The sequence below is a fragment of the Zonotrichia leucophrys genome, chromosome 1 (genome assembly GCF_028769735.1).
Source record: "Zonotrichia leucophrys gambelii isolate GWCS_2022_RI chromosome 1, RI_Zleu_2.0, whole genome shotgun sequence".
NCBI lineage: Eukaryota > Metazoa > Chordata > Aves > Passeriformes > Passerellidae > Zonotrichia > Zonotrichia leucophrys.
Window position 1 is genome coordinate 101,857,799 of NC_088169.1, and position 27,840 is coordinate 101,885,638.

Sequence of the window (27,840 nt, forward strand, 5' to 3'; positions counted from 1 at the left end):
CTTGCTTAAGGCACCTTATATAAATTCCAGGTGGCTGTCTTCTGGGACATTGTATTTAGCTTTGTGCTTCTCAAAGAGCTCGGACAACTCTTTTAGGTATTTTTCATGGAGTTGATCAACTTCTTCATCAGAGGGTTTGTGCTTCTTCTGCACTGGAATTGGCTTCCCAACTGGAAAAGAAGTACAGGTGTTAGGAAGAGCCAGTGTCAGGCATCTCTGAACACTTTGCTCACCCTAGCCCAGAGCTGAGGTCAGCCCATCCAGGATGGACAGGTCAGCGTGCCCAGGTATTTCCTGGAGCCTGGGAGAGAGCACAGCCAAGGAGGGATGGTGGCTCACATCCTGACCAAGCTCTTGGTCTCCAGGATCACACTGGTCCTTGCCTCAGTTTACCCATCTGCAAATGTCTGGCTAATGTCAAAGACCCTCTGTGTAGCCTTTTGAAGTAAGAAGTGCTGTATCCGAATGCAGTCCCAAGAGCTGCTTCTCACATCTCAGATGTGCTGCAGATAAACACAATGTAAAGACAGGATAATATTTGGATTGGGTTTTCCAAGTTGTTTCCACATGGCCCTGGGAATCTGCATTGCAGATTGCAGATGGGGAAAGTGAGGAACAGGGGAGCCCCACACTATTTAAATACACTTGCAATGAAGGTGCTTCCACTTTGCTCAGATTAAAGATTCTGTGAATGATCTGATTTTTATTAGGAACCAAGTACCTACTCATCTTTTAAAAATCATATTTTATTCAACAGCAAATCTAGTTATTTTGATTCCTGTCTTTAGAAGAGCCTTTCCATCTCCCAGAGCTACGAGGAGCAGGGGACAGTGAAGATCCATGAGGTACTTTTGCTCTGGTCTCTTACTCAAATTGTTTTTGTCAAGTGACAGAGGGTTTCAACATGTTATCAGACTATTCTTCATCCAATTAGTGAAGAGCCCATGTGATACTACACAGCTCATAAAACCATTGAGACAATCCAAACAGGTTCTAATACAATTAGAAGTAATTGCTCATTGTCAAACTTAATCAGTGGTGTAAGCTCTAATTCACAGAGTATCAGCCACACCGGTGGACCAAGCATGGAGATGTTGGAAAACTTATTCAAAACCAAAGATTTTCCTGAAATCTGGTCTCCCACGGACATGGTCTCTGGCCAAAATGGTTCATCTTCCTCACATGCAAGTAGTTTTGGATTTGCAGATGTGTCTGCACAGAACAATGAGCAAAGCTGCAAACTGCTTGAGTGTTTGGAGAATCACAGAATGGTTTGGCTTGGAAGTGACATAAAGATTATCTCATTCCACCCCCCTACCTTGAATAGGGACACTCTCCACTAGACCAGGCTGCTCTAAGCCCTGTCCCAGCTGCCCTTGAACACTTCTAGAGAAGAGAGGCAGCCACAGTTTCTCTGGGCAACCTGTGCCAGGGCCTCACAGCCAAGAATTTCTTCCCAATATCCATTTAACCCTGACATCTAGTTACTCCATGCCCTTTTCCAAAATCCCCCTTCAAATTCCCTTCAAATTTGCCCTTTCTTGGAGGCCTTTAGCCACTGGCAGAGGCTGTAAGGTCTCCCCAGAGCCTTCTCTTCTCCAGGCTGAACATCCCCAGCTCTCCCAGCCTGTCTCGCAGATGCTCCAAACCTTTGGAGCTTCTCTATGGTTTCCAGCACCTCCATGTACTTCTGATGCTCTTGCCCTAGAACTGGAGGCAGCACTGCATGAGAGGGTCTCACCTGAGTGGGGAAGAGGAGCAGAATCCTCTCCCTTGACCTGCTGGTCTTACTTGTCTTCGTAAAACTGCCTTGGCAGATGTTTAATGCAACCCTACTGCAGTGTTCTTTGTAAACACATTGTGGTGTTGGGGCTGTCTGCATCTCACAGGAGCAATGAGCTTGGCCACATTTGCTCTGGGGCTTTTCACAGCACAGCCCAGATGGGCTGGGATCTGTCATGACATCAAACCAGATTGCCAAAACAGTGAGACACAAGAACAGTTTGGAACGCTGCTTTGCAGCACATTTCTAGCCTACCACTGCTTGTGCTCTCTGGCAGAGGCTTCAGCCTGGCAGGAGGATGACACAGCCCAGGGACTGTCCCTGTGTCCCCAGTGTGGCCAGCCAAACTGGGTTCTGTGGATGGACTCACCCACAGTGCAGATGGGCCGCCGGTAGGGTATCACCCCAAAGCTGTACTGGAAGATGCCTCGTGCATGGAAGAGGGGAAGGGAGATGCCCATGATCTGCTGGAGAAAATGCTGAATCCTCCGCAGCCAGGAGCCCTGGGGATTCTTCACCTGATCAAAGACATCATTCTCCCCAAAGGAAAAGGCAGGGATCAGGGGGGTGCTGCAGGGGATAAAAACCAATAGGGTATCATGATTAGCAAAGCCCATTCCAAAACCCTTCGTTCTTCTCCAAAACAGAAACACCCCATTAACCAGCCACAGAGCCGAGCATCCCTCCCTCATTATCCCTTGACTCCATCCCCTTCCTCACCCATTCTGGATGGCCAGGCGCACAAATCCCTTCCTGTTCTTCAGCAGCAAGGTGAAGGATCCTGGACGGGCATCCAGAGCCTCCTGGGCCCCACCAACAATGATGGCCAGCAAGTTCCCACCCCCTGGCTTCTGCAGCACGTAGGATGCACTCTCCTTGTCAGAAGGGATGAGGCCTGGAGAGCAGGGAGAAATTAAAAGTAAAGCCCACCTGTCTGTGGTTTGCTCTGCACCTTTTTCCCCCCATAATCTGTCTCTGAAGAGGTGCTAAAAATTTTATTTTCAGAGCTGAAAGCCTCAGGTCAACTCCCTTAAAAGGTGCTAGATGTGCACACAGCTCTGCTGGGTGAGAACACAATTATCTATCTGCTGTCTGGCTCAGAAGTGAGAAGTGAGGGAAAAATTTAGGAAAAAAAATAAGGATGGAAATAGCTGCACTTGAGTCCTAAAAAAAATCTGTTTCAATTTGTTGTCAAGTGAGACTGTGTCCAATTCTGAATAATTCTGATGTCAGAGAAACATTTGCTTTAGGTCAAAACACACACATGTTTCAGTGGATGGTGCTAATTGAAAGTGGAATTTGATGAAGGATTTGGTCCTCTGGTATTGTTTACTTGAATAAGATAGAAGTCTTTAATTCAGAAATGACAAAGCAACATTGTTTTACAATATTTTTTAATTAAAAAAAATCCTTGTTTCAGGGGCTGAAATAATTTGCACATTAAAACCTCATTGTGAAATGGATTCAATTGACCTGAAAATTAGTTATGCACCCAACTCTGACATTACAGTGACTAAACCTTCCTTCACCTGGGTCATAAGTGTCTCATATATCTCACTGTTTGGATTTTACACTCTCCATGTAAATACTCTGGCAGCAGGAGCCAGTTTATGAGGAAAACAGGGTAATGGATGCCCTGGGGTACATCAGATGGAACTGGATGCCTGTGTTTAGCCTACTGAATTCTGCCCACATTCAGCTGGAAAAGTGACCGTTGCCAAGCCCACTGCTGAGAGATGGAGGTCATCCTGCTGGTGTCCAAAAATCTCTCAAAACTCTCTCAGTTGAATTTTTACCTGTCCCTTTTCCTATTCTTTTCCACTACATCTTCCCCCCTGCCACATTCCATTGCAGCAGCATGAGCTACTATTTTTATCCTCTGTCCCTGGATGCTGCTTCCCTGGAAGCAGCAGATCCTTCAGAAAGAGCATCTTTTTCCTCGCAGTTTCAGGCCTGAATGTAATTTTTATGGAAAGAAATACAGGAACATCCTGGCCTGCAGCACTCAGCATTTCTGTTCACAATTTGCTCCACATTTTGCTGTTCCACAGCACCGCACAGTGATGCCCTGAGCACAGAGATCATTTATGGAGTTGAACAACAGGATAACAGCAAGGAGGGCAATTTTTAACTTCAGAGGTTTTGAGTTGCCATCTTGAATAGCTGTGTTCATGAATGGGATTCAGTTGGCCCCAGATGAGGGAAAACAGACCCTTGACTCCTCCTCCCCATGCATTTTCACTCTGTGTTCCTCAAAAAAGCACCCACACATATTATTGCTTGCCATTGGCCCATGCTCCTTACCTCCACTCATCACATAGTCCCTGAAGAACGGGAAGCGAAACCACAGGGAAAGCAACATCAGGTGGGGGGTGATGCCTGGGAAGAGTGTGGAAAAGCCGGATGCCTCTGTGCAGAAATTGATGAAGGCTCCAGTTGCCAGCACTCCGTGGGGATGAAATCCCACCAGGTAGTTCTGCCGGGGGTCCAGCTCTGCTGTCTTCACCAACTGGACACAGAGATGAAGCCAAAAAGTGGTCAGGGTCAGTGCTGTAACCTCAGCAGGGAGGAACACAGGCTATGCAGAACAGATATGGTGTTCCTGGAGGGGAGCATCATGCACCCACCATGCCTTTCTATTGGAAAAGGTTAACTGGAACAACTCCCCCATTTTTCACTGAAATGTATTTCATTGCCCATATTTCCATCTCCTGCTACCCAGTGGCCTAAAATGACTTTTCTAATGGCACAGCTCATTATGTTGCCTTGAACTGGTCTAGGTGCTATTGGGAACCAATTTTGTTTAAAATGTTCTCCTATAAATTTTCTAATATGGGAGGGAAAGCAAGAAAAGGGTGATTTCTTCCACACAGTACCTCTTGATCCCACAACGAAAACAACAGAGGGAGTACATAATCACTCTGGTAGACCTACTACACAGCACAAGCACATATCCCACCCAACGACTTGGTGTGGATCAAAGGTTTATCCCATCCTGAAGCACGTGCCAGGTGATTCCTGGATGTTTTCACACATGGTAAAATGAAATCTAATTCCCAGACATCTAACAGAGATGGTTTCCTTGCCACTGGGGAAGGCCTGAAGGATGCCAGATGTTTGTTTGTGCCTGTGTTGGGTGCCCAGGTCCATCAAAGAGCAATGGATGTCTGCCCAAGGCTGTTGCATCTTTGGCAGGATGGAACAGAGAATTCCCATACCCAGCATTTTAGGGATGGGCAGCATGGATTTCAGATACAGGGCAGCTCATGGCCAGCCCTTGAGGGCTGACTAAGCAGCTTGTTAAAATCCTCAGCCAATCTGAAAGTGATATTCAAGCCTGGGATACACCACATGGGAGAATGGGAGATATACCACAGAACAAGAGGGGATGGTTAAAGGGAGATAAGGGACAACTGGAATTTGATTTCCATTGCACTTGTTATGGACTGCCCAGGGCAGGGAGCTGGTGTGACAAACCCAGCCTCCAGCTCATGTACCAAGAAGACCTTGCCATGCCAACACCAGCCAGCATGTGCATAGCCCAGGCAGAATCAGGCAAAACTGACTGCTGAAATCTCTGCACCATTTCTGTGGATGCTGAGGACACTCAGAGCAGCAGGGAAGAATTAACTTTCCAAGGTTAGTCATCACATCATTTCATCACTGAAGGGGTGGTCAGACATTGAAACAAGATGATGAGGGAAGTGGTGGGACCACAGTCCCTGAAACTGTTCAAAAATATATAGATGTGGCACTTGGGAACAGATTAAGGGGCATTTACAATAGTGCTGGGGAATAGTTGGACTCAATGGTCTTAGAGGGATTTTCCAACCTGAACAATTCTGTGATTCTGTTATCAGGCAACTTTCCAGACAACTCAAAGGCATTTGTGCTCAAGAACAGCAAGAGCCCTAGGCATTTAAGTGTCACCCCTCCAAGTAGCCTGATTCCATCTGCACTCAGAGTGCAGCTAATGGTGCATGTGTTTTCCTAGAAGCTGACAGAACTGCAGGTTAACCATGAAAGCATATTTTGCTTTCTTCCATCGTGACTCATTTTCCACCTGTCTGAAAGCACTGTTGACTGTACATGTGCCCATTCCAGCTGCTCCTAATGAGGGGAATGGACAAACCAAGTCCCACTACTGCCCAGGTGCAGAGGTCTCTAGGCAGGAAGAGAGGCAGATGGCTGAATCACTAAGTGCCCACCATTTGCTCTTTTTTGAGTAATCTCAGCCTGCATCAATCCTCAGCTTCCTGCATTCATCCTCAGCTTCCAAACAATGCTTCATCTCCAAGTGATTTATAAGCAGGGAAGCAAGATGTTCAGGCGTGTTAGAAACTGCTACATTTCTGGCTCTGTGCGTGCAGGGAGACACAAGAGGGCAGCCACTGAGCGGTCAAATTGCCTTGAAGGGAGAGTTTGCCTGTGCTAAGACACCACACATCTGTAAAAACACTCCCTAAGAAACATCCAGCTGCTGTCTCAGTGCTCATCCCAATGAAAGAGAAAGGAGAACAGGAAGGAAAGAACAAAGGTTAGTGCTTGGAGTGATAAGACAAGGGAGAGTGGTTTTAAACTGAGAGGGATGATTAAAACTAGCTATGAGGAAGAAATTTTTTATGATAAGAATAGCAAGGCCCCGGAACAGTTTGCCCAGAGAAGCTGTGGTTTCCCCATTCCCGGAGGTGTTCATGGCCAGGTTGGATGGGACTTAGAGCAACTTGGTTTAGTGGAAGGTGTTCTTGTTCCAACAAGAATCAGTTGTAAGGCCCCTTCCAACCCAAACCATTTTGTGATTCTGTGGTAAGATATGGTCCTGGGCAACTGGCTCTGGGCAGCCCTGCTTGAGCAGTGGGTTGGGCATGTTGACCTTCAGAGTTCTCTTGCAATGTCACCCAGTCTTTGAATCTGTGAGTTTGGATGCCCTGCTCTAAGCCATGGGCAGCTGGAGGGTAGCAGCTGAGTACCTCAAGTTTTGGTGGATCTGTGTGATGTTTCTGCAAGTGCGGTCCCCTGCAGTAGCCCTGAGGAAAGAAGGTCCTCATTTTGTCACAGAGCCTGCTCACGTCTGGATGATTTGGCCAAAACTCACAGAGAAAACCAGAGAGTTTGTACAAGAGTGAGAAGGAAATCTGTAGCAGAGTAGAGACTTCGGCAAAGTCTCTAGATACCATAGGTCTAGACTCTACACTATCCTTTTCCCTCTGGAAACTCTTCAATACAGAAACTCCATCTTCCCTTCTGGGTTGTTCCCACTGCCTCACTCCTTCCCCCTCCACCTGGCAGAGGTCAGTTTCCATTTCCAAACTTCCAGGAAGGTTAATAATGTGACTCTGCACAGCCTCCCCCTCCTGCTGTCCAGCCAAACTGCCTAATGGAACTGGGTTTGAGGTGACAAGGAGTGGGACTATCCTCCATCCTGCCTCAAATGAGTTGTCTTTTCCACACCCTCTGGATGGCATTTGCAATTCCAGTCTTTATGAGTGAACTGAACATTTAATAATTGTCAAAGTACTTAAGAGTCCAAACAAGCTGGTGTGTGCATGAGCATGAGAAAACCCAGAGTTTTTCTGGTGAAATAAGAGCAGTTTCTCATCTCAGAGGTGTCTGAGGAATGCCAGGTTAATGTGTATGACCTGTGGTCTGGAAGCAGCTGTTAGCAGCTCAGGGTTGTGCTCTCCAAGCTGAGCCATGGGTTTGTTGACTTCCTTGAGATTCCCTTTGGCATGGTCAAGATGCTGGCTGATGCCTTGGCTGCTGCCAGCAGTAATGTCACAGAGAAAACGAGGGCCTTTGTCAGGGTCGAGCCATTTGTCGGTGAGGGGAGACTCAGACACTCAATATGAGTGATAAGCAAATTCTGTTTATTGAAGAGAGCATCAGACACTAATACAGCGAGTAATAAGCTTATGAATATTCTGTAAGCTAAGCAATCTATTGGTTAAACTATACTATCAACTCTTCCTCATTCCTTAGGGGTTACATCTCTCTTTTCTCATGTCTCTTTCACTGTTTGTTATTATACCACAGCTAGGCCCAAAGACATGCTATCAACACAGGTACAGGACTTGGAATTAGCCACGGCTTTGTACTTTTCCAGTCTCTAGCAGCTAAATTCCCAACACAGTAATGATTCATTCTCAAAAGTGTTATGAAGCCTTCTGGATCCCAGGTGGGGAATGATCTTGGCCTTTCTAACAAATAAAATTGTTTAGGATGGAAAAGCCCTCTAAGATCATGGAGTCCAAATGCTCCCCCAGCACCCCCAAATGCACCCCAAGACCACCACTAATCCATGTCCCCAGCTGCTATATCCACATTAACATCCCGAATAGGAGACCTGATCAGCAAGCTCCTGGCTTCTTCATTTAAAATCTCCCAAACTGAGTTGCTACTGCTTTTCTATCCTTCTCTGGTCCCAAACTCTGTTTCCATGGATGTCATAGTCAGTAATCTGCTCTTAAGTAGGATAAACCTTTCAACTTTGTACTAAACAAATCCTCATGTCTGTAGCTCTCCATAGACACCTCCCAAAATCATCTCTTGCAGGATGGAACATGCAGCCAGTTTCTCTGTAAGAAGAAGCCCAACAAAGGTATCCAGGAAACCCAACCAGATCTGAAGAAGGACAAATTGTGCCAAACTGAGACGAAGCAGGTCACCCAGCCAAGGGTGTCTGGATGGGAGACCAAAGGAAGGATAAGTTTCTGAGTACCATCAGCAGCTGCTGAGCAGGATGGGTTTCAGCTCCCAGCAATGGTGAGAGCTTGAGAGGCACAGCTGGAAACAGTGAGATCTTTGAGCCCTGGGGTTTTCTCCTGGTGGCACAATGTTAGGTCAGAGCTGCTTTTGCAGCAAATATTGGAGAACCTGACCAGCCAGGTGGATTTAAATTGAGTTTGGATGGGACCTCACCACCCTCACTCCCAAAGCAGGGTAAGGATGGAACCTCCAAATTGCTCAAGTCCTCCCTTCCTCTTGTAGGGCTTCCTTTATCCAGTGGATTAGCAGTGCAAATGGTGGGACACAGTCCTCCAATGGATCTCAGCCACTGCCCCCCTTGTAGTGGTTTTGGTTCACCAATTTCAGATTTCCCCAGTTTTGAGATTTTCCTGGCCAATGCACCAAAGAGTGTGGCGGGTTCGGTGCTGGCCAATCACCAGTGCACTCACTTCCTGCTGTGAGACAGGATTAGGAGAAAGGCAAAGCAGGCTCAAAACTTTAAAAGGGTGTAAACAAAATTTTATTAAAAGTAACTAAAAGAAAAAGGTAGTAAGAATCAAAACAAACCCTTCAGAACACTTCTCCTCCCCCCACCTTTTCCTTCCCACTGACAATGTAAAGAAACAAAAACTAAAACTTCCAGTCAGTTTACCACCTCTAAAATAGTCTTTCTGCAGAAGTCCTTCCCATTGCCACAAGCCTTCCCACAGCTTGTCAATGGGCCATGTCGACTTATGGGGTATTGTTTTAAAAATGAGCTATTCAAAGGCAAAAGTTCTCATTTATCTCTAAAATAATCTTCATCCCTGAGAATAGAGATCTTTTCCTGGCGACACCACACTACTCTTATATCTTTCTCTGTTCAGACTTCTCATGGGATCACAACTGCTCTCACTTCTGCTTACTTTAGCATGGAGGCCTTTGCTCTATATCAATTTGAACTCTTCATCTCCCAATAGTTTCATGCATTATAGGGAAAAAGAGTCTTTTTCTCCATAACTTAGAAGAGGATTTCAGCGCCAAGACCAAGGCATCTCCTCCTCCCTCCCCTCTGCAACTATGACAGTGAAAAGCAGCTTGAGAAAAGAAGATGAACATTAACTCAAGGATTAATAGTTTCGACAAGGGAAGCTGGACATCACTGTTATGAGATTTATAGTCCTTGCAATCAAAAGGTGGACCCATATCTGGAGAGCTGGACTTCACCAGATGGGGTACTTCTTCCTTCTTTCAGCAACTGGACCACCACCATCTGGAATACTCCTTTCTGTGATACATCCTGAGAAAAACTAAGTATTGCTCATACTTTACCATATTAATTAATAAATTGATTGCTGCTTGAATATTGGCCTAGTCAAGCTTCTCATTTATTACCGGGGGATTCTCCTTCCCCTTGCCCGATGGTTGCAGACAACTCCCATGGGATAAAATCCCAGCACCGACCCGGGGCTGCTCCCAGGGCCTGACGGGCTCGGCTGGGCCCCGGGCTGAGGTGGGTGTGTCGCCAGCAGCCAGATGTTAGCAAGGCCGGCTCCATCCGGCCTGGAACACCCCTCTCCCTGCCCGGGAGCCGATGTGGGAAGAGGGGGAGCCAGCAGGCGGCACGGGGAAAGGAGGCCCAGCCCCACGGCAGGGCCGGCCCGGGCCAGGACAGGGCCCAGTGGGCCCGGGGTGTGCCCCTTCTTGCTGGCTGGGAAATAAAGAGAAAGTTCCTGGGTTTCTTTTGTCTTTAACATATGTTTTTCACAGAGGCATGTCCAACTTCTCAGTTGTTCAACAGACTGTCCCCAAATTCCTTCCACGTCAAACTGTGACACCTCTCTTACTTAAGGACACTCCAGAACAGAAAAGAGAGGGCCAACACATGGGACAGAGAAGTTCATCAGAAAAGGATAGCATGGGGGCTTTGGGCCATTTGGCCATGCTTTGCTTTTTCCCTGACAATCCCTTTTCCAGCCAACAGAAGGAAGCAAAGGGAACAGTCAAGACCTCTGGAAATCAGAAATTTTATTTGATGTCATGGACCATGGCATAAGTCCTCAGTTACAAATAGTACCACTCTTCTGTGAAAAGAAAGGAAATATTCCTGGCAGGAATTGGTTCACATGAACTGGAACTGTCCCCTCTACAGTGCCTTGCAACTCCCGAGAACTGCAACACACTCAAATAACCTCCATCAGTGTTTGTGACATTGTGAAATATGTTATACAATAATTTGTGCTAAAGGAAATTGAAACCACAGCATCTTGTGTACCAAGCCAGTGTCTGGCAAATAAACAATGGAGATTCAAACACCAGGAGGACACTGTCTCCCGGGATGTATGTTTCAGGGGATTTTTTCATCTGACAAAACCCCAACAGGAGGCATTTGATAGGCATCATCAGAAGTTTATGCCAGGAAGTTTTCATCTGACAGGATTCCACTGGTTCTGGGAAACGGCAGCAAGAAAGAAAAACTAGGATAATATGCTAAAATATGCTAAAGAAGAGCCCCCTTCTAGAGCCCAAAACACTGTATAAAACGGATCTCTTTGAAATGAAGCTTTGGAGACCCACAGGGACTTTGGTGCAATAGAGGCCAAATCCTAAGTCTCCCCGACCCTGATCGCCTGGCTCAGAGTCAATTCACTTGTGGCTTTTTCCAAGTTTATACTCTGATAATTTAATAAATTTCCTTAATTGTTAAATTGGAGTATTCATTTATAGAACCACGATGAGAATGAATGAATCATGGGAAGAAGTCTTCCCAAATTACTTCCCAAAGCTTCAAGGGTTTAACGAATTCTCCAGTAACTCATTTCAATTATGCTAACAAAAGCCAGTAACACCAGCAAGACCACAAGCACAGTGACAGAGGTATCTGCAGACAACACGGTCCACCTGGCACTTAGATATAACCTCAAGGCCTGTGAGAAATATCAAGGAGAAAACAGCGTGGCAAAGACCACAGGGACCTTCCCTGTACAGCATGTTCTTTCCAGGCTGCCCTGAATAAAGCCGGCATGATTATCCCTACTGGGGTGCTCTGAGTGACGACAGTAGTTGAAAACAAAATATGTGCCTGTCTTGATTTAAAAGACAAATGTCCACCAAGAAAGGTAGAAACCTTCCTGGGGAAGAAAACCCTCTCTCCAAATTACTGTAATTTGAAAATTACATGGCTTTCAAGGAAAAAAAAGAAAAAAATAGAGACAGGAGTAACAGTTCGCTGCCCGCTCTAGAGAGGCCGAGAGAGGGAGCCGTGATTCCCTCAGCCGGCGCCAGGAGGGGAGGAAGGAAGGAAATTGCTCCTTTTGCAAACTCTGGGGCAGCGTTCGGTCTCAGCACCTCAAGGAGCAGCTGGCAGAAGCAGGGGAAGCAGGCAGATGCGACCGCAGTGCCGAACTGCAGCACAGCAAAGTCCTGGAGCCGAGGACACAAAGTCCCTCCATGCCCCTTATGGAAGGAGGACAGGAAGGTCGGACCCACCCGCAGCAAGTCTCGGGTCCCAGATCACAACTTGTGGTGGGTGGCATCACCACACAACTCCCGAAAAATTGCTGAATGGAAAAGCCCACGTCCCCAGCCAAAAACTCCCCATCCCCACAAAAACTCCACTGCAATGCCAGGAGACTTCCTTCTGTGTCTTGATTGCTAACTATTCACCCAAAAAAGCCACCCCCTATCCCTTCCAGCATCTCCCTGATAACAAAGGGAAGGAAGAAGTTCACTGAGAAACCTGAAAATCCACAACAGTCCTCAAAATTATCTGAGACCTTAATTTGCTAGAACGGACTCATAGCCCATGCTGTGTGATCCAAAGGTGAAACGTCTTGCCTAAGCCAAGCATCCACCCCCAATTTTCGGTCAGCAAGATGGTGACTTCTGCTTGAGGACTGTGGTAAAAATAGATATTGTCAAGCTTATGCTTACACTTTCCCCATTTCACCTTCCACATCTGAGGTTACCAAAGCACCCTGGATGTATGAGGGATGACAGGATGGGGCTGGGGAGAAAAAGCAGCAATGTCCATTCACTTGGCATGGGAACTGAATTTTTCTGTTAAACTGGGTGTATCCTTCATTGTAAACATGCACTGATAAAATGGAGATAGGGTTTGGGCAGCAGCAGACAGATTACTGACTGCTTTTTGAACATAGCATAGATAAAGCAGTCCACTGCATCTAAAATCACTCTGTAGGCAACATCAACACAGCAGGCATCACAGGTTATCTGTTCAGACATACTCTAGCTCAAATAGATTAATTTTAAACTTTTTGGTATATTTTCCATATTATAATGCAGCTGAGCTCAGTCATGTATTGGAATTGAAGAATCATAGATTTGTTTAGGTCATAAAAGCCCTCTGAGACCATCAAGTCCAACCATTACCCCAGCACTGCCAAAGCCACCACTAAACCATGTTTCACAGTGCCACATCTACATGATTTTGAAACAATTCTAGGCCAATTGAAGGACTACAATGAGGGTATATTTTAAAATAAATAAATAAATAAATAAATAAATTAGAATATGTTTAAAATGCAGGAAAATTAAGCAGAAATATTTCCCTGGGCAATGCATTGGATCCTGACTTGATTTCTCACTCATCCCACTCTTCAAAACGCTCAAGCTCATTTGGGTCTTGCCTAACTGATTCTCAAATCATTAATTAAATTGCAGTCAGTTCCAAAGGGGATAAATCCAGCACCAAAGTGGTACTTGTGCAGGGGTGGTATCAGCAGAAGGTGCGTCCTGCACACACTGCAGTGGCCTGGCTCAGCTCAGCACTGGCAGGCTCCAGGTACTGCAGCACACTGCAGATTCACACTGCCCAGAAAACAGATGCTCATGCCAACCTCTCTATGCTTCCACGACAGCAAACATGCACAGGGATACCTTAAAAGCAGTGTTTGAAGCTGTTTCCTAAAATAAGACAGCAGGCAGCACTTGCTGCCTCCAAGCACTTGACCATGCTAAATTTGCTGCTGGGATCTGGTAGGATTAGGAGTCATACTTAATCTTCCCAGAACGCCTAATTCTCCAGGGCTTAACAAACTCTGTCTGTACACAAATACAGTCCAGAGTCCTGGATATCAACCCAGCCCTTGTCCTCAGATGTCACTTCCTTGTGTCCCTTTTGCTGGGACTTTGGGCAAGTGAGGTTGTTCAGCCTGAGGAAGAAAAGGTGAGACCTTAGAGCCCCTGCCTGTGGCTTTAGCCCCATGCTAAAGGGGCTCAAAGAGAGCTGGAGAGGGATTTTGGACAAGGGCCTGGAGGTACAGGACAATGGGAAATGGCTTCCCACTGACGGAGAACAGGGTTAGATGGGATATTGGGCAAAAATTCTTGGCTGTGAGGATGCTGAAGCACTGGCACAGGTTGCCCAGAGAAGCTGTGGCTGTCCCATGCCTGGAAGTTTTCAAGACCAAGTTGATCAGGGTTTGGAGCAACATGGTCTAAGTGGAAGGTGTCCCTGCCCATGTTAGGGGATTTAGAATTGCATGATCATTGAGGTCTCTTCCAACCCAAAACATTTCATGATTCCATAATTCTATGACTGAGAAAATATTTTGGAGAAACAGTATTACATGATTGCTTGGCTATAATGCTCTCTGTATTAAATATCTTTTAAATTTTTCTGCAGTCCTTTTGTGTTACTTCCTCTGCTTTGTCCCAGAGAAGTGGGGAGGAAGGCTCCATGGAGCCCTCTGAGCCCCCACCGAGGGAGCTGCGGCCAAACCCCATACCATGCTCCCTCTGCTGGTATTAGTGTCCTCCTGCCAGGAAGGACAGACACGGAACACAGCGAGGCATTCAGGAGTGGGGTTCCATGTTCTTTACAAAGGGACAGGGTCATTGCTGCCTGAGCTGGCACCTAAATTTCAGCAGAGATGTTGCTCCAGCTCTTCACTAAGTGGTGGCTTAGAGCCACAAATAGTTTACAGAATATATACTGCATATAATTACTGCAGTCACATAAATAATTTAATTACTTTATGGTTTGGGTTGCATGTGATAAATAACATAGAGAATAGAAATTTTCAGTTCTTTAGAAGTTGCTGAATAGAGCTTAAAGACTAACTACAAACAAAGATAAAAGGATGTAAAGGTATGCACACTGGATGATAAATGTTGTTTACCAGTGGAAGAACAGATAAAGAGGGCTACAGTGGTTTTTTTTGCAAGTTAGGTAACAAGAAGCAACAGCACATGCCCAAAGAAAAGGTTCAAGGAAAAGTCACATTTAAAATTGAAATATTCACTGAATAGGATCACCAGAGATCCCTTTAGAGGACCTTCCAGGAACATAAAATGATTTCTTGTAGGAGGAAGTTGCATGCAAATTAGTTCTAGGAAAAGTGATGTTTATGTATTAGCTAGGAGACACACTTTAATGAATATATATGATTAAAATGTTGTAAAGCCTCCCCACACACATTGGATTAAACAAGACATTCTTGCAATGTGTCCTGCACAGGTAAAGAATGCCTGCCTTCTAACACTTCAAATTTCATTAGAAAGTTCATTTTCTGGCTGATTTCAGTATCAAAGGGACCTTAAAAGTCCACTCCCTGCCATGGGAATGGGCACCTTCCACTAGACTGGGTTGCTCCAAGCCCCGTCCAACCTGGCCCTGGACACTTTCAGGGATGGGGCAGCCAAAGTTTCTCTGGGCAACCTGTACCACAGCCTCACCACCCTCACAGCCAAGAATTTTTTCCCAATATCCCATCTAAATCTACTCTCTTACAGTTTGAAACCATTTCCCCTTGTTTCATCACTATAGTTTCTGATGAACAGTGTCTCTCCATCTTCCCTGTAGGGCCCCTCAGATACTGGAAGGTGTTGTGTTGTGTCCTCACAACGTTCTCCAGGGTAAACAGCCCCAACTTTCTCAGCTGTCTCCAGTAGCAGGTGCTCCAGTCCCCTCACTGACTTTATGGGCTCATCTGGACTTGCCCCAAAGTGCCATTTAACCTTCTTAAGATGGAGACTCCATAACTGTGCACAGTAGTCCAGGTGTGATCTCATGAGAACAGAAAAGAGGGTTATTTCTGTTTGAGCAGCAAAGCTGATGGGCATGAGCATGTAATCTCTGATCCTCACTTTGCTCTGGCCCCCCCTAATCCTTATCCCAGGCCCTACTCCACTCAGGATGGACTCATCCCAGGCCCTACTCCATTCAGGATGGACTCATCCCAGGCCCTACTCTATGCAGGATGGACTCTTAGGCTGGGTTCTTATTTTTTCCTTTAGGCTGGTGTGTTCTTTGGCTTTTTGGGCTCCCAACTTCTTTATCCTGGCCTGCAGCACTCAGCTTCTGACTCCTGGTGATCTCTGACAGCTGGGTGCATCCCATCTGAGTTCTCTCAACAGGCAATGTATTCCTAAAGGAATTATCTTAGAAATTCCCACTGCCTGGTCTATCCTTGAAGCTCTCTTCCTTGCACAACCCATGAGCTCTTCTCCTGCATCGGTCAGATTTGTTCCAACTTGTGACAGGTCTGAGGCAGGATTGCTGCTGCTCCATGTAGGAAAGACATTCTGTGCTGTTCTTGTTAGCTTGCAAAGGCCTTCTGAAGATAAGGAAAGCCCTGTATCTCTCCTGAGGAAGACACCAATGTTGTCACCATGGAGACGTGATGAAGGAGAGAAAGTTAAGAGATACAGACTCTAGCTCAGTGGGCTCCCTGATCACCCACTGAGAACTTTGTTTCTTTCTTATAACCAATAGACAGTGAATGTGTATGTTGAGTGAATGTAAATATCTTGAAAGAGTATAAAAGCAACACGTTGCTATAATAAATCTCTCTTGCATGCTTCTGAGGGAGTTGTGGTACTTTGTGCTGTGTCATGCTCTATAACGACAGCTCCATGCATCCATACCATGACAACGGGACACCAGATAAAAGAATAAGGGCAAAGGCCAGCCACGCACATTAAGTAAATCAGGGAATGTCACAGAAGTCCTTCTCAAGAGAACAGCAGTTCTCTGAGACTGCCCAGTTCACCCCCAGCTTTACCCATCCATCCCCCTCCTCAGCAAAATGGGATACTGACATTGCAGACCATCCAAGAACTCTTGGATTTTGGTTAAAACTTGGCCCTATGCCCACTGAGTAAATTCTGAGCAACCTGAAGGGCAGGAATGTTGCAATATAGACATGGAAAACAAAGGTGAGATTTCCCTAGCAGCTGGAATGCAGCAAGATTAAATAGGTATGGAAAAGCGAGGTGATTGAAGCATGCGGTTTGTAAAAATGGTAATCCCCGTTTGTTACTGGGTCTTTGAATAATGTGGGAGCTGGAAAGGTTATCCTTCAACACCAAGCTCGCAGCGCCCCACGCCATGACTGCTGGCCCCAGACTGTGTCCAGACTCCAAGGACAAAGCTGGTCCCTGGAGCGCTGAAGGGCCGATGGACCGGCGGCACTTACCGTGATGGGGAAATAGTCCCTCATGTACCTCCAAACGGCGCAGTTCCGGAAGACGTGGATCCGCCGCCCGCCCTTGCTGGGCTTCTCCCTGTCTATGAACCACCATGCAGCATAGAGGGCACTGATCAGCCAAAAACGAGTGAAGAGGAGGGCGATGAAGATGGCAGTACAGCACTGTGCTGAAAGAAAAGCCAGCAGTGACTTGATAGTTGGATTAGGTGGATTTTGGGAGGAATGGTTCATTTGGAGAGGCGTTTTGGTCCTGGGATGGAGCCTCCACTGGGCTTGCTGCTGAATTTGTCAGTCTGATGCAGATGTGGTTTCTTTTCTATCTGCCCCAGGGACATGAAAAGACGCCAAGCACCTCCCTTGTAGCAACCACCAATTTCTCCAAAGGCCACCACGTCTCTCTCTTCCCAAAATGCTGATGAATCTCACTCCATTCACAGTGTTCTCATGGATCAGCTCTCTATCCCTCTGCTGTCTTGCTTTTTTCTGGAGTCAGACTGATCTTTGCAACAATAATGGCCTTGTTTTACCCCAAAATTCCTGTTTATACTCCCTGATGACACCTGATATTTTGCAAGGGCAGCAAGAAGGGTCCTATGTCCAGTCTGTACAGTCCCCAATAGCTTTATCTTGAGCTAATGATTCCCCATTTTAGTTGTGTCTGTGATATATACCCATAGATAAGATTTTACTCTTTAGTGAGTTTTTTTATTATTGATTTTGGACCCTTTCCTCCACATCTAATCTTGGGCTCCACAGGATTTTCAGTTCTTTCAACTTGGTGTCATAATGGATTTTATAAGAATGCTCTATTTCATTCTCTATGACTTCCATGACTTGGGACTTTGTCCAGTGTTTGGGACTTGGGACTTTGGCCAGGTTTGACCTCTACCTCCTGCCTCCCTTATACCTTCCTTTGGCATAGAAACAAGAGAACAAAAGCATTTGTGCAAACCAACAACGCTGTGTGTCTGCAGGTACTGGGAAGTGATGATGGCCACCAAGCTGCCACCTGGCAAAGCAGATGTGTGCCAGGGAAGAGCTGTGTCCTCTCCATCTGTCCCTCTGGTACCCTTGGTATTGCTTTTGAAGGGAAAGACTGAGCTGAAGAAAACCCAAAGATTCGTCCAAGTCCTTTGCCTTCCCCAGCTCATGGATGACATAATGTTTTGTATATTTTGTTCTACTTTGGGTCTTCATTTCAGATCTTCCACCCAGGGCTGGAACATATGAGGATGGAGATGCCCTGCTCAGCTTCAGCTGTGATATATATGCATCCACACCCTCATGCTCTGAGACATCTTGTCCACCTTTGGGAGCCACCTGATACCTGCTCTCTCCACTTCCTCTCAGCTAAGGCCTGTCAGAGACATGGAATAGGATGCTCTCATCTAAGACCTTCATATACCTCCTGTTTGCTTTCACTTAAGGATAAATCAGTAGATCATGTTTGTAGCATTTTTTTTTCGTGATAAGTCACCCTGATTACAAAGCTTTGCATGACAAAGCAAATCCTTGTCCTTTTTTAGAACACTGTCATGATGGTACCAATAATTCCTATGGGGAAAAAAAGTGCAATAATCTAACAGGATCCTAAATCCCCTTAAAGCTGAAATGCGATTGCATGTAGCAAGCACCTGGGTAGGCACTAAGAATTTTGCAGTGCGAAAAAACTGCAAGTCTTGGCAAAGCAGGAGGTTGAACCTGTAATGCATCATGCAGGTCAGAAAGAACCACTGCTCACACCTGGTGCCACACTTTTAATGGAATCATTAAAGTCCCCTCAAATCTGGCCTTGGACATGTCCAAGGATGTGGCAGTCACAGTTTCTCTGTGCAACCTGTGCCAGGGCCTCACCACCATCACAGCCAAGAATTTCTGCCCAATATCCCATCTAACCCTGCCCTCTGTTAGGGTGAAGCCGCTCCCCCTTGTCCTGTCCCTCCAGGCCCCTGTCCAAAATCCCTCTCCAGCTCCCTTGGAGGCCCTATAGCACTGGAAGAGTCTCTAAGTCTGCCTGGAGCCTTCCCTTCTCCAGGCTGAACACCCTCAGGTCTGACTGACTCCAGAACAGAGGAGCTCCAGCCCTTGGAGCAGCTCCATGGCCTCCTCTGGACCTGCTCCAATGGGAGTCTCAGAAAAGTGGAATGGAGTGAGAGAATCCCCTCCCTCAACCTGCTGCTCACGCTTTGTTTCCAAATGCCACAGACACAGACTTTGTAACTCTCAAGAGCTGCATACAACATGAGCTGCAGCTCCAGGGTCCACATGATAAACAAACACAATTTTACTCCACCTAGGAGCCTGGTCATCAGGTCTGCTGCGAAACTACAGTGCCTAATTCTCCTTTTATCATACTGTGCAAAGCTCAAAGTACATTCTACAAAGTGAAGGAGTAGTTCTGGATGAAATCCATGCTTTATCTCACAATTATATAATTATTAATTTCTTCCTCAATTAATTTGCAATTCAATTTTTTTTTTTCCCCAGAGCAAAATTTGCATTTGTGACCTTCACTCAATTTCAAGATTTGGGGGATTTTTTTCCTTTTGAAACCTTTTGGTGCTGTGTGGGAAAGGGGCCCATTCCTGTCTGAGAATGGACTGTCAGTCTGAAAGTTACTGTGGATGGCACCAAAGAGACAGGAAGGTTCCAGAAAATGTACAGTTATATCTGCATCCAAACGAATTCCAGCCTTAGGCAGGCACCTGATTTTTTATGGTCTGTAATTTGGTGAGGAGGAACAACTCCTTACCACTGTCTGGACACCAACACTTTTTGGGGCACCAGTGGCTGGAAATTTTCCACAGAGCTCTATTAGTGTGTTCCAAAAGTCATGTCAGGTCCCCAGGCTAAGTCCACCACCACTGGTCCCACTGCTCAGCAGAAATGGGCAGGTTTGAGTTGCAAACAGGTTTGAGGTTGGAAACAGACATGATCCTCATCTCCTCCTTCTGCAGGTCCAGATATATCTCCTCCAAAACTTTACACCAATATTTACACAAAAAATTTTGAAAGCAAATCAAGTCACATCAAATATGATCCCTTACCATCCTGAAACTCTTGGAACCCCAAGAATTAGAGTTCCTGGGTTCTGTGAAATTGGATTTTTGTGTTGATTTTAAATGCACAGATAGGAATCAGTCTAAAAATGTTTCTCCCTATTAGCCTGTGTAAAAGAATCAAACCTTTTACTGCAATTATACTTTAGGCAGCCTTTCTAAATCCAGTAATGCCTCTGCCCCTGCAGCTGCCATCAGGAATCTTTTAGTTTATGAAGATTAAGCCTGAGCCTTTTAGGGTTGGAGTTTTTTAACTAAAATATTATTTTCAGGATAGGTATGTATGTGATAATTTTTATAATAATTGTATTAATTATGATATTTTTCAATTTGTGCATGGATTAATTATGAAGGCCATTAAATGAGTGTTTTTTGTTGAAAGGAAAAGGGGAGATGTTGGGATGTTGGGAGACACAAGACAGATGAAGGTCTTTGGGCTTGGTTAACATAAGTGATTTGATAAGAGGATGCCTTGGCAAAAGCAAATGGAACTTTGAAAATTAGACCTGGATTGCAAGAAGATTCAATCAGACTGGTTTACCAGAAAAAGCAAATCTCATTAAACTCTGCAAGCAAGAGATGTTGAGATATGCATAAGTTTGTGTATGTGATTTTAACCTAATCACTGCAGTACACATTACTAGGCTCCCCTAAAATAGTATATAAGCATCTGTATCCCACAATAAAATCAGATTCTGATCACCAAATCAGTCTTCCCCATCTCTCTCCATCGTCAACATCTGGACTTCTGTGCTATAGCCCAATGGCTTATGCTAAATTGCTATAAAATGGCTTAAGCCCTTACACAGAGCTCTTTCAAGGCAGACAAGGGCTGTAAGAGCAGGGTTAAGGGCATCATGCAAGTCATTAAAGATGATCAGTTCTGTTATCTGAAAATAGATCATTCTGGGCTGAGATTAGCTGCTGCACTGTCTACACTGTCATGGAAAGTGGAGACTGCTTCAAACCAAAACTAAAACCAAAGGGTTCCTGGCAAGAAGGAATGCTATATGCAGGCCCTAAATCTTGCACTTTCTGATGAGTCCAGATTCAGGAAGGTTTCTCTATAGTTGTCCATAGTGAGGTTTGGCTCTGGATGAAGCATTCACAGGATAGTCCTGGACTCTGCAGTGCATCTGTTGAGCAGGGGTGCAGCAACTTTTCATGGTCTAGGACCCAGCATCACACATCTCCATGGCTGTATGAGACTCAGTAAAGACACATCCATGTGTATTTGATGGGTTGTTTGTTTGTTTGTTTGTTTTCCCACAGGTCAATTGGTTTCCTGGGCTGGATTCCTTCAAAGAAGCTCATCGCTTCTTTGCTTCAAAGAAGCAAAAATGAAGTGGTATGTTTCTTATGCTGAGTTTTGCTGTGAGCTGTAAATCCCTCTCTGGACAAGAAAATGACCATATCACAGAGAGCACAAATATGCCATGGGCTCCAAGAAAGCCATGGTTTCCAAAGGAGCCACAGGTTTCAAGGCACATGGAGAACTTCTCTGGCCAAGTCTAAGCAGGGACCATGTCCCATCAAAGTGCTCCTAACCCAAAATTTGTTAAATCAGCCTGAAATAGGGAAAACTGCAGCCCACAGAAAGAGATATTTGTTATCACAACAGCCCAAAAGTGAGTCAGATTCATACTGCACTTGCCAGTAGGGCTTGCAAGATCATTGCAGAACCACAGAATACATTGGGTTAGAGGGATCTCAAAGACCATCCAGTTCCAACTGCCCTGCCATGGGCAGGGATAGCTCCCACTAAACCAGGTTGTTCAAAGTCCCATCCAAACTGCCCTTGACTGTTTCCAAGATGCACATTGCAGAGGTCCTCAGTGTCACCTGGAGTTCTGATTGTGGCCACCTACACAGATAGTGCACCCTTGGGCACAGCTGATGTGGGCAGGCTGTGGACTACACTCAGCTGCCAGGGAAGCCTGATCTTGCTGGCACCACATGCCCTTTGAGCCAACCCTGATGACTCGAAGGTTCAAAGTCTGGGTGTGGTGTGCTGGGTCTGCAGAGGCAGCATGCCCTGGCCCTGCACTGGGTTTGTTTGCCATGGTTCAGCTCTGCACTCACAGTTCTGCATGGTGTATCTGGATGGGTGTCCATGCTCAGTGGAGAGTTGGAATGAGAGAGGCAGAAGGAAGCAGTGCAGCAGGCTTGGGCACCAGCCTGCTGATTTCAGCTTTCTGCAGTAGCCTGGTTCCTCCCCATTACAAGGAGGCACTGGTCAGTGCTCAGATCATGTACTGGGAAGGCAATAGGATCCCCACTCCACGCCCTGCAACACATTCTTACAGCCTGCACTCCTCCTCCAGCCTCTGAAATAAAAAGAACCTTTTGTCTCCATGCTCTTGTCAGGATCATCCTCAAGAAAACCAGCAGTATGGTCAATGCCTGCCTGTTGCAAGGGATGCTGGAGCAGAGCTTGCCGGCACTGGGGCCAAGCTGCTTCACCCAGCATCCTGCATGGATGAATGAGTCCCTCCCACAGTGCTTGGCTTCTCAGGGGATGCGTTTGCACAGCCATGGCAACAGCTGCCTGCAGTCAGGGCTGCTGGCATCTCTGGCCAGATGGGTGTTTCAGAAGCCCTCTCCTGGCAGCAGAAGCACAAACAAAGGAGCAGCTGACAGATAAATCCTGCCCACAGAAAGTCTGAGCTCCGTGCCTGAGGATTATAACAGTGCAACAAGGGGTGTTTGGCAGCTGATGGGATGAAAATAAGGGTACCTCTTAGCATCCTCCTTTTGCAGTTGTTAAACTGGGATATTTTGGGTGGAAAGCTCCAGGCTTAAAGAAACTTTGTAAAAGGAACCAAACCAGCTGAAATTGCTTCATAAGGTTTTGTTATCACCTTTCTAGTACCCCTCTTAAGAGCATTTCTTAACTGTTTTTGGTTTCAGATTGTATCACCAAAGAAACACAAACCAAACCCCAAAACAAAGCAAACCGAACCAAACAAAATGTGCAAGACCCCAAACCAACAAACAAACAAAAAACCTGCAAAAACACACAAAAACCACCAAACAACAAGTCAAGTTCTTCCCAGGAAAGATTATAAGCTCTTGAAGGTCAGCCATGGGAGGAGGAGTGGGTTTGGGTCTCATCCTCATTCAGAGCAATCTACATTTCCCTGCAGGAGGTAGAGCCTGTGTTTGCAAGTAACTCCTACAGCTGCAGAGGATTCCTCCCTTCTGGCCATTTGCTGTCATTCTGCTGGCTCTAGAAGTTATTTCCATCTCTGGAAAATCAAGTGCCAGCTTGCTCCCAATACCAAGAAGGGAAAAACCTCCAGTACAAATTGTTTTATTGGAAGCTCCATAAGCCCCAGCTGTGTCCATGCTGAGAATGGGGATGTGCTGTTGGATCGCCTGATAACACTGTGACCACGTCTCTACCACATCCCAGCTGAATCATGGACTGTGGAAGGAAATGCAGATGCAGGGACAGAGAGGGAATCATGGAGCACTCCAAAATGTCCCAGTCTGGCCAGCTGTGTCCAAGACTGCATGGCTCTTGCCAGATTTTCATCTCTCTTGCCAGGATACCTTGGTGTATCCTCCTGCCAGGTGTTCTCTGGTAGCAGGAGGTTGATCATATATGGGATCTTTTCTTCACTAGAATGTTGATCACAGATAGGATTTCTTCTGCTCAGGGAGACACCCAGGGTTTATAACACAAGTACACAATGGCACCAAGGATGGCTGTTTGGCGCTTCTCTTCCAAAAAATAAAAGGTAGTTTCATCCATCCTGGTGACCAGCAATGGCCCCTGGACTCTTGAATTGCACAAACTGGGATAAGGTGTAGTTCAGAAGAGTGATACTTATGAAAGGAATGAGGGATTTGTCTTTACAAAGAAGCAGTGAGTCTGCTAGTAGATAAAACTGAAATAAAAGCAACTCAAATGTCTAATTCACAACTATTTGCAATTCTTGCAAAACTTTTTAAAAGGGAAATCAGTTAGTAATCAAGGTATATGATGATTTAATTAGAGAAAAGTGGTCAATTGATGCATCCCTGGATGGAGGGAACACCCAAAAGTCAGGAAAAGATGAATGCCCACCTCAGTGAATCATGCAATACTGTGGAGCAGACACCTGGAATCCCAATGTATTAATATCAGATGCCAGAGAACCTATTTATAATTTAAATTGGATAATTAGGTTACAAGCTGTCTTTGAAATAATAACCAACCAGACAGCTACAGCTCTTGACCACCATGCTGACAAATCCACTCAGATGAGGAATGCAGTATTTCAACATCAGATGGCATTAGATTATCTGTTAGCAGAAGAAGGGAGAGTGTGTGGAAAATTAAATTACTCAAACTGCTTTTTGCAAATAGAAAAGTGGTGAAACAAATAACAAAAGGAATAAGAAAGTTAGCTCACGTATTGCACCAAACATGGAAAGGATGTGAATGGGACATGTGTTTGTGGCTACCTGGTGGACTTTGGGTTAAACAAATGCTTTTTTCCTCTTTTGTGCTATAGCAACTCTAATCTTTTTACCAGGCATGATCTCTTGCTTAGTGCAACTTATTCAACATGTGATCAAAGGGATGCAGGTAGTAGCCGTGCCCACTGATCCAGAAATAGCTACAAAAGGACAGAAAATTATGTTGCTGCAAATAATTGCAATACCAAAAGAGATCCAGGAACGAAAAACAAGTAAATTATAACTTAAGTTTGTAAAGACAATTACTGAGAAAATAAAACAGGAAAGATTGAAAGGAATGAGGGATTTGTCTTTACAAACAAGCTGTGGGTCTGCTAGTAGATAAAACTAGCACTGAGAGAGCTAAAAGAAACAATGGGAAAGATTCCACTGATTGATGAATGGAATGAGATAGATTTGTCTTTACAAATAAACTGTAGGTCTGCTGATAAATAAAACTGAATACTCAGAGGTGACAGAAACAATTGGAAAAATCATAAATTCCTTAGGAATTCCACTGATTGATACAAGGAAAAAAAAGGGCCTGGGGAGAATGCATTAGAAGGGTGTCTTAAGTATTAGGCATTTCAGGAAGTCTGTACCTCTCAAGTACCTCAGCCAATGGGGAAAGAGAGAGGGAAATGTGCCCAGGAAATTAGGATAAAAAGGAGGCTGTGTCCTTTAAAAATTTGAGAGACCCCAGGGGAATGCCCATGGCCTCTCCCTTTATTTGAATAAAGTTACAGGACTCCTCTGTCTCCTTTTTGGACATAAACCTCTGGTGTTTGTGGAGTAATTTTCCTGACACAGCATGAGCCAATCCTACACCAAGAAACATTTAAAGAGCTAAAGGCAGGGTGTCTGGACCAGTATTGCACACTCCTCTGGTCCATCAATTACTGGTGCAAAGGTGGTCATGCAGGCTCAGGTCTGTAGCAGATTTTGGAAGGGCCCATCTCAGAAACTGAGTGGGAGTCTGAAGCACAGCCTGTGCTTTCGGTGCAGGTATAGTTCTGGAGATGTTTGTACAAAGATCTGCTGTGTTTTGGGCTAGTCAGCAGCTGTCTTGCCACAGCAGAGGAGGAGCTTCACACACATCCCATCTGAGATTCACAACTGGCATAACAATGGGAAGCTCTGATGTTACCTTTCAGCTTGGCTCCTGATGGGCTGTAAATGGCCCCAGACATTTTACACGGATAACCTACCTCTGATACTTTTATTTCCATAAAACTAGGAAACATTGCCAAGTTCCAGCCTGATGGGCTGTAAATGTCCCTAGGCAATTTTTCCACTCCACTGATAATGTGCCTCTGTGTCTCCCATCATCATTTCCCTGTGCATCCTATCCAAAACAGCACCTGTGTCATTTCCATTAGCACCTGATGCCCTCCACCAGGCAGTGACTTTGTCTGCAGCTCAGTCTGCTGATGAGTCTTTTTCTCAAACTGTTTGGGTTTTCTTGGAAAAATGACCTTCTAGAATGTGCAGGGACATCTGTAAAAAGTGAAGTGTCTGTTCCCAGGGCTAGACAAGCAGAGTCACCAATATTCCTCCTATGGCACCATTCCTCAAGCACGGTAATTCTATTTCTCATTCCTAACACCAAGCAGAGCAACACCTTAAACCACAAAAACTCTAAACCTAAAGAGCAAGAGAAGCAGAAAACCCCACCCACTTTAGATGCTGCAAAAGACCTGTAAATATTCCCATGCATAGGCAATCAGCCATGCACTTCCTTAGTGCCACCCTGCTATGATCAGGTGGTGAGAAGAAGCCAAAAATGCTGGCAGAGATTGCTCAAAGAAGTTGTGGCTGCCCCATCCCTGGGGCCCTGTTCAAGGCCATGTTGGAATGGGGCTTGGAGCAACCCACAACCCACTCTAGTGAAGTGTCCTTGCCCGTGGCAGGCAGTGCAACAGGATGATCTTTTAAGGACTTTGTCAACCCAAACCACTCTGTGATTGTATGATTGTGCTAAAGGCACCATGGGGTTGTACAAAGCAGAGCAACACCAATATTTTGCAGCCCCCAAAATCACCACTGGCTTTGAGCAGAGCACCAGGCAGTGGTTCCTTGTCAAGCACCCCCTGTGCAACAATAACCAGGATGTTGTGGAAGCTGATTAATAAGGTACCTGATAAACCTTCTCCTCCCGGCATCCTCACGTGAGGGAGTGGCATCCTCACAAGACACCTTTCAGTCAAATCTAAGCTATTGGACACCATCCAGGGACATTTTTGATGGCCTCTCCTGCATTTTGTGATGGCACAAAGAGCAAGATGACTGGCAATGACCATGTGAGCAGATGTTTCTATCTCTGCAGGATCTGATGGCAAAGGTGGACTGGCTTCCTTTCTCATACCACCAGCTGACAGCTTCCATGCTGTCTGTACACATTCTCCCCCACACCCAGTACACTCACATATCCACCAGTTCTTTTAGGAAATAATGCTATGGCATTGTGAGAACAGCACAGCAAAACTCAGGGCAAGATCTTATGGGAGTGCACTGTGGGTTTATTCAGGGAAAACTCCCTACAGTAGTAGCCATCACAAAGGCAGGCACCTAACTCCTTGGTAATCACTGACAAGAGTCAGAGGAAGGGGATGGCAGCTTATCCCATTGCTCCCAGGAGATCGCTGACAAAAGCTGGGATGAAGTGGAAATGAATAAAATCAGGTAGGAGCCTCACATCTTCTTAGGAGCCTTTTTCCTCCCTTTTGTAGGAATGGAGATGCTCTGGGCTAAAGGCAGGTGAGACTCCATCTCCAAAGGCAGAGCCAGACCACACTTGCAGCTCCCTCTGTGCAGAGTGATCAGCTCCACAGTGCCCCAGGGAGATGCAGGAAAGCTCCATTTGCTCTGCCTCTTCCAGGCACTCCCTCTGCTCTGCAGGACATGTCCTGGCACCAATCCCTCCCATGGCCAGCATCTGTCACCAGGGACAGGAGAATATGACAACACTGCAGGTGACAATTTAAAGGGGAGTTTTAGTGGCCTCTCACATCTTAAATCATTTTATAATCATGCACAGCTTCTTCCTGGTGGGTTCACCAGGTTCAGCCTGGGGTGTTCTCATTTTCATTGCCAAACTTGCTTATGATTCATGTATGTTGTGAGAGTGTTTTGAGGCCAAATGGGACAGGAGCCAAAGCAAATCCATATCAGAGTGCTGCATAAAAATGTAGAGGATTGTACCTGGATGATCTTTAAGGTCCCTTCCAACCCAAACCATACTGCAGTTCTATGGAAAGCTTCTCTGGCTTGTCAGAAAAAGGAAAGAGAGATGTCTCTTACCTAGACCCAGGAAGCTGCAGACCCATTGAGCCACTGCTGCTGTCTGAAGCCTTCTCTGAAGCGGCACAGACCGCGGAGCAAACTCAATTTTCAT

The 27,840-nt window shown here is 45.7% G+C and overlaps 1 protein-coding gene across 1 annotated transcript; it reads right to left on the reverse strand.

Moving 5' to 3' along the window:
* Positions 1-15: 15 nt before the first annotated feature.
* MOGAT2 (monoacylglycerol O-acyltransferase 2) lies at positions 16-27,840 on the reverse strand. Its single transcript, XM_064703290.1, has 6 exons — positions 27,747-27,840; positions 16,930-17,108; positions 4,088-4,292; positions 2,504-2,678; positions 2,154-2,353; positions 16-170 (listed from the first exon to the last, which is right to left on the reverse strand). The coding sequence occupies exons 1-6, from the start codon at positions 27,838-27,840 to the stop codon at positions 16-18; spliced, it is 1,008 nt and encodes a 335-aa protein (XP_064559360.1).